The 7,121-nt window shown below is 40.0% G+C and overlaps 1 protein-coding gene across 1 annotated transcript; it reads left to right on the plus strand.

Annotated features, from left to right (window-relative positions):
* The first annotated feature begins 54 nt into the window (after window positions 1-54).
* gucd1 (guanylyl cyclase domain containing 1) lies at window positions 55-6,770 on the plus strand. The gene is made up of 6 exons (XM_088618641.1): window positions 55-364; window positions 1,659-1,743; window positions 2,072-2,237; window positions 2,848-2,939; window positions 3,567-3,808; window positions 4,288-6,770. The coding sequence occupies exons 1-6, from the start codon at window positions 358-360 to the stop codon at window positions 4,377-4,379; spliced, it is 684 nt and encodes a 227-aa protein (XP_088474767.1). The 5' UTR covers window positions 55-357; the 3' UTR covers window positions 4,380-6,770.
* Window positions 6,771-7,121: the final 351 nt, after the last annotated feature.

The raw sequence follows: 7,121 nt of genomic DNA on the forward strand, positions 1-7,121 counted from the left end.
TGGAGTACAATATATTATAAGAACAGCCTATTTATTCTAGTTCTCGTCCCTCCTTGACTGTGTTTAGAGGGCGCTGTAGGCGCAGCGGTTTTCAAATGAGCGTCTGTGGAAGTCCTCGTTTTGCAAGAGGAAATTGCGTACGGCGGAGATGCAGGCAGAGGTGCCGAGCAGATCAGCACTGTAGTGCCGGAGAGAGGCGGCCCGGACCGGGGTCGTAACTGTGGCTCCTAATGTTCATGTCCGGCGAACAGACCCAGCGCCGTGGTGCTGAGACGGTTTCCTCTCTGAAAATCGCCAGATCGTGCGCAGAAAGTGAAAAGGACTTAACAGCATTATATAAAAAACAAGCAGCACAGAATGACAGGTAAGATGAAGCGTTAGCGTAGTACTCCGTGTCGACGAACTGGATGATTTGGGATGGTCCCGCTTTGTTTTTGTTTTAAATCAGCCCTTGTTGGAAATTAACATATTCAACGATTTCGAGGCTCCAGGAAAGGTCCCGTCGTGCTGTCGAGGTGTTGCGGGCCCTGTTACCACAGGTGTTAAGCGTTTTAATGTACACGACTGTTTCTCGTCAGGCATCTGAAAATAAATTAAGAGGAGCAGTGGTGTGACTGGTTTCAGAAGTTCGCTTTGCGGCTGAGCACAAATGTCCTTCAACCTGCTATGCACTTCTTGTCCTGCGTGTAAAACAAGTTAAAACACTACACGAACCACTATCGAATTAACTGTAAATAAACCCTGGGTCGTACAGTAGCGTGGTAGGTACATTTATTCACCGGTCACGTAAATTGAGTTAACATCCGTGACTGAGCCCGCTATCCCGATTGACACAGCTCCGTACAGCGTGTTTACAGTTTAGTTCAGTGATAAGAGTAGCTCATATCCGTGTTTTTTTCCCCAGCCGTGTATTTTATCGCAGGTAGTTGATTTCAGTTCTGTTTTCGGTGCGCATTTGGAAATGTGCTTTCAGCTCTTAAAAGACCAAATGGGATTCGTAATTGGTATCAAGCACGTACCGACTTCTGAGTGTCGTGCGTGTGTGCTGCCTGAGAAGTACTCACTGTACCCTCCTGCAGAAGAAAAATAAAACTGCCTATTCTGGGAATGTCTGATAAACTCTCACTCCCACCTGTGTCTGTTCATTATCAACCAGTGATTAGTTAGACGGCAATTTGAGAACAGACTGCATAAAGGTTTGTGTGCTGTAGTTGTTGGAAACAGTACCCTTACAGTAGGGTATGTGTGGCATTCAAGACAAAGAAACAAGATAAATAAAATGCTAAAAAAGCATGCAGATCTGTTAAGTCAGATAGAGATATGGAGATATAGAGCTCAGTTGGAAGGAAAAAAAAAGCAGTGTTTCTCCTGTACCAGGGTTAGGAATCACTGGATTAGACATTCTAATTTGAAATCATTGACGATCCCTAATTATATATGTATTACTGCATAAAAGGAAACAATTGACCATATTGCTTGTTTGGCAGTTTAGTTGCTACAGTAGGTGCATTTAACATTTCCTCCATCCAATTTCTTACCACTTTGTCCAATACAGGGTTGCACGTTTTCAGTGTTTATTTTATCGCTATGTTTTTATGTAACACACCAGAAGTGTAATATCTCAGTATATTCACGTCAAGGCCCTTTTATTTGTTTAGATGGTGTTGTTCAACTGAAAGTACCTGCCATTCGGCAGCTCTATCACTGGGACTGTGGGCTGGCTTGTTCCAGAATGGTTTTGAAGTAAGTAAGACAGTGAAAAACATTTTGTAGACTACATTCAGAATGGACTGGAACTTTAGTAGCATTTACAACATAAAATGTGGTGATGAAAATGATTATTGTTCTTAATTTATGATGATTGGTTTTTTTTTATGTTGCCTAACTGGAAATCTAGGTCATCGCATAGATATAGTCGTGGCTCTTAGTGCGAATTTGTGGCATGCAGCTGTAGTTTTGTGAACTAACAATGCAGTTTTAAAAGCTTGCAATGGGTCAAACTGCTATTGGAACATAAGGAAGTGGTTGCAGCAGTGCTGTGTTTTATTGCCCCCTGACGTTTACTGTGTAGGTACCTCCACCCAGTGAGTGAGGAGGAGTTTCAGAATGCCTGCTGGGAGCTCAAGCTGACCGAAAGTGTATGGACTATTGACCTGGCCTACCTCATGAGCCACCTGGGAGTCAGACATCAGTTCTGCACCCAGACCCTTGGGGTAGATAAGGGCTACAGAAACCAGGTACTGGCCAACTCTGCACTTTCCTGACAGTCCGACTGGTGTGAACTATAGGGCTAAAGACCTCTATAGGTTGGAATATTTAGTGCTAAGGTAACTCGGTTAGGTAGTGGATCCAGTTTTCCTGTAGGCACTCTGGCCAAATAGCTCAACTGGTTCATTTACTGTGCAGTGGGCCATTAGGTGTTGTCACAAATGTTTATTGTGCTTTAATAAGAATTTAATACACTTATAAAGATGTTTTCATTACAAAAGGATATCAAAGTTCTTTATATATATATAGGAGGGGACTGACGTCTCTGCTACGGAAGTGTAGCCCCCACCTGAGAGACACACTGCAGCCATTCTAAGCCAGCAGCCCCAGGTGGAGCAGGCGAGAAGTGACATTTTTTTGCCAGTTGAATTAAGAGAGTAGTTTTATACGGCCAGATTATTCATGCCCAAAGTAGTATTTTGGTAGGACAGATGGATAACCACCTCTATTCCTTTGGAAAGTTCCATGAGTTCTTTAATTTTATGGTCCTTTTCCTTGACACACCTGCGAAAAGTGAACAGTCATGTAATACTTAACCTTACATGTAAGTAATTGACTAGCTTCCCTCTGCTTCCCCAGTCGTTTTACAAAAAGCATTTTGACACCGAAGAGGACAGAGTGAATGAGCTCTTTAACAAGGCAGAGAGCAATGGGGTGGTGGTGAAGAAACGGTAGGTATTTTATCATTTTGTGTCCTTTTGCTTTCCTGTTTTTACATCTGCTGTGTTCTTGCTTTCAGCAGGAAAATAGAATTTTCATTTGTCTACTTAGCATCTCCAAGACACCTGCAAATGTCAGAGAAACAATGACATTTACAACATGCACTCTTCTGTCTGCTTGTGCCACCTGCTTCCAACTTGTTTTGGTGTTTTTTCTTTTAATGGCCATTCCCTAATAGAACTTTAACCACAGTCTTATGAATAAAACTACAAGCCTGAAAATGACTTCTACGTTAAACTCTGTTAATGTTAATGTTAGACATGGTAAACGTCCGGATAGTGAGTGCTGATGTTCTTCTCACATTTCACCTTATTCTGAAGTGGGATTAAAGCAAGAAAACTGTATGTTCCCCTGGTCCTGCAGGTTCTCTGAGATTAACAAAGGCGAACGTCTGAATACAGTGGAAATTTGGACTAATTCAAGAGATTAGGTGAAGGTGTTAAGAGAGCATGTGGAATGAATTGTAGAAGAGCTTCCCAAGATTTAGAGTACATATGTCCGGTTTAAAGAAAATATCAATGCTTTTATTTTTTTTAGTTGATTTAGCCTGTAACAGGAGTGATTTTGATCTTCTACAGCTCTGTGACGATGCAGGACATCCAGAATCACTTGGCTCAAGGGCACGTGGCGATAGTGCTGGTGAATGCTGTGCTCCTGGTCTGTGACCTCTGCTCCACCCCTGTCAAGTATTGCTGCTTCCTTCCTGTGGGCCAGAAGTGCTTCTGCAGGAAGCCTGACTACCAGGGGCACTTTGTGGTGGTGTGTGGCTTCAACCTTGCCACCAACTCTGTCTTCTACAACAACCCAGCTTACTCAGACAGTGAGTTCCCCTTGAAGTGATTCCTTTGGGAAGATGGAAAAAGAGTGCCACAGTAAGGAACAACTGTGGGGGAAAAAAAGTTGTTCCGATGTGTCATGGTCTTCATTGAATTGCCGTTTTGAATGACAAGACCTTTGTCTTTCCTGTGTTCCTTAGAAGTAGTACAGAACTTTTATAAATCCAATCCTCTCTAAAATTTCTGAGTATGAACACATACTCTGCTTTGATGCCAGAGTGGGATACTTATGGAAGATAACATTTAAAAATTCATTTCCTGTGATCTTAAAGAAGATTTGATTTGATTAGTGGTAAGAACTGGAATATGAAATAGTTCCATTATAGCAGAGCAAAAGAAATGTCTTTCTGAAAGATCATGGTTTTGAAGGACTGCAGGAATGTATTCCATGCATTCTGAAACACAGACTGCATCCAAGGAAATTTGCTTTCGGTGACAAAAAAATTCCTTGTGTATTTTGCAGGAGTGTGTTATACCAGCGTAAGTAACTTTGAGGAGGCACGAAAAAGCTATGGGACAGACGAAGACATTCTGTTTGTCTACAAGGAGAGCTGATGTCCGGGAGACATGCCTGATTTCTGCACACGAGCACTACACCGTGACAGCTTTGCTGTTTGTTTACAGCCTAGGACATTGCACCAGAACTTAGCAGCTTTGATCTTTAAGTTTGGGCAGCATGGTATCTTTAGATGGGGCTGTTTGTTCCAATGGAAAAATGGCTGATTGCACAAAAAAACACATCACTGTGTCATTTGTCTACCTTCATAAACCACGTGTTTCAGGTGGTGTCAAAGTAAGGGAATTTCTTTTTTTGTGGACAGAATGTAGAAAATGTGACTGAACACGTCCAGTTTTATGATTTTTCCTTCTGTGCATATGGGCGAGTTCCACATATTGAGAAAAAGCAGAGTCTGGCACATTTTTTAAAATCAACGTGCAATTTAAGATGTAGGAAACCTTCTCTGTGAGGTTAATGTAAAGACGAAAATATAAAAATAGTATTGAGGTTCCAACAAAAGTGGTTCAGTGATATTCTCAACAGTATGATCGGTAATCGCAAATGATAGTGGTCAGAAAGCTTGATCCCTTTATATTGTGTTTTCTGTACCATTTTGAAATATCCCCAGGTTTTCTCTAGAGTGGAAACGAGAAATGTGCTCATTTGGAGCTTTCCTCACCTCTTGAGATGAAAAAGCCAATCCTGTATTTGTATATTATTGGTCGGCAAGCTTGAAAATTTAACAACAGTTTGTCTGCACCTTACTTATGATGCAATGGTGACGGATGTCCAAGACCTAAGCAGAACAAGCTGGAGGTGTTTGCAGGTGTCGATAACTTTTTTGACACCTGAAAGATTCTGTCAGTTTTTTGTAATGTTCCTTCATGGGCCTCTGTATCCAAATTAGAGGTACTATATGTTATCATTATAGCTAGGGTTAACTGCATTTCTGATATGTTTTCATCTTTTTGATGATGTGTTTTGACACATTAGGCCTGGTTGATATAATTCCTGATTCTTGAGCAGGCGTTATTTCAGAGGAGGTGGGTAATTTTAAAAGCGTACTGATTTAATACATTTGAGATACAGATTCTCAAAGCTTTACCAGACCTCAGTTTAGGTATAAGAAGGGCTTATCCTGCAGTTGTGGGAGTACTATACTTGACTGTTTTTATGGGGAAAAAGGGTTAATGTTTATGTATATGCTGCTTCAGTTAATTATTTAATTTGGTAAATTTCAGATTCTGTCAATCTTTCAGGTAAAATCTTTTTGAGTTCAGACTGCACTTCAAAAGCAAGCGAATGGTTTTTGCCTTCTTTTTATCCAACCTGAAATTGTTATACTTCAGGTTCTGTTGTTGGATAGTATCTGCATTCTTATCTTGTGTTAATGCAAAATATACAGTACCAGTGTGAACTGGGCTTGAAAAACAGGTTTGGGAGAAATCTCCTTTCCTCCGTGAGCTGGTGAAATGAAAAGGAAAACATACAGTACGCACCTCACCTGTCTTCAGCTTCAAATACCAGGAAACACACAAGCACCACACCTGTTTCAAAAACATTATTAGGAAAACACAAGAACCTCACATCCAGGTGCAGCCTTGGGGACTGCTTTGTGCTGCAGAGTGCAGTCAGCTGTTTCACAGGACCACAGTCTGCACACAGCAGATTGCAAGGGGAAGAGACCCTCTACTATACATTTTAGTTTTCATGTAGTAGAGGTTTACCATTTTAGAGTTTTTTTTTCTTCTATGTTTGTCATCCTCAGTTTTCAACTTGTTTGACAAAGGGAAATGATTGCAAAAAGTGAAAATTCTTTAGATAAATTGTACAGTATTTTCTGTGGTATTGTTATTTTTTGTAAACCACTTCAGCATTGTTGTAATGAAAAGAATAAGTAGTGCGGTCTGTTTGAAAATGATATTGGTACACCAATATGATTGTATGTATAATATATTGTATCATTTTGGAAGTTAAACGAAGAAAGGTATTACTGGAATATGCATTGGATCTAAGAATATTTAAAACCACGTTGATCTTTGTCTTCATTAATACTAATGCACAGAGAGGTTTGATCCCTTTGATTAGTCTGGGTTTGTGTCTTTTATTGTTTGGGGTTGTGATAAAAATACAAATGGTTCTTGAGGGTTTCCTTTAAGATATTTTTTATCCATGTAATTACACACCAGTGACTGTGCAAATTAAAAGTAAAATCTCCTTGTAACTGTATCAGTGAAGGAAATGACTTAAAAGGAAACCACGTGTAAGTATCTGCATTCAGTACAGCCCTGTTATTTTCAATCGAGTCATGAATCTTCAGTTTCAAAGACTCTTTTCTGCTCATGTCAGAAATGGATAATCTTGGAATACAGTGTGCACACAAGTTTGCATATACAAAACTACTTTGCATGTAGATATCTGTTTGATAAATAAAACATTCCCCTAGATTCCACGTTTTCCAAGCAGCATTGCTGTAATATTTCTAGTTTCTTGAAAAACTTTCCACTTTTATTAAAAACAGTTAGATTTATATGACTTAATACGTGTGGACTTTTATCATGCACATGAACATCTTTATGTAGCACCTTTGATTGTATTTCATTATTACAGGTTGACAGCCAACACTGAAATCTGAAAGATTTCAAGTGCACTCAAGTTTTCAGCTTTTAGCAAGTGATGCTCACTGAACTCTACTGAGTGTTTAGCTTTCAATGCAGAATACCTTATTATTCCAAAGGTGGCCTGTCCAGTCTGGCCACAATATTCTTATTAGAAATGTCATGTTCTGTAGTTTGTTG

This window comes from Lepisosteus platostomus, chromosome 24, assembly GCF_059453375.1.
Source record: "Lepisosteus platostomus isolate fLepPlt1 chromosome 24, fLepPlt1.hap1, whole genome shotgun sequence".
In the NCBI taxonomy this organism is placed as follows: Eukaryota; Metazoa; Chordata; class Actinopteri; order Semionotiformes; family Lepisosteidae; genus Lepisosteus; species Lepisosteus platostomus.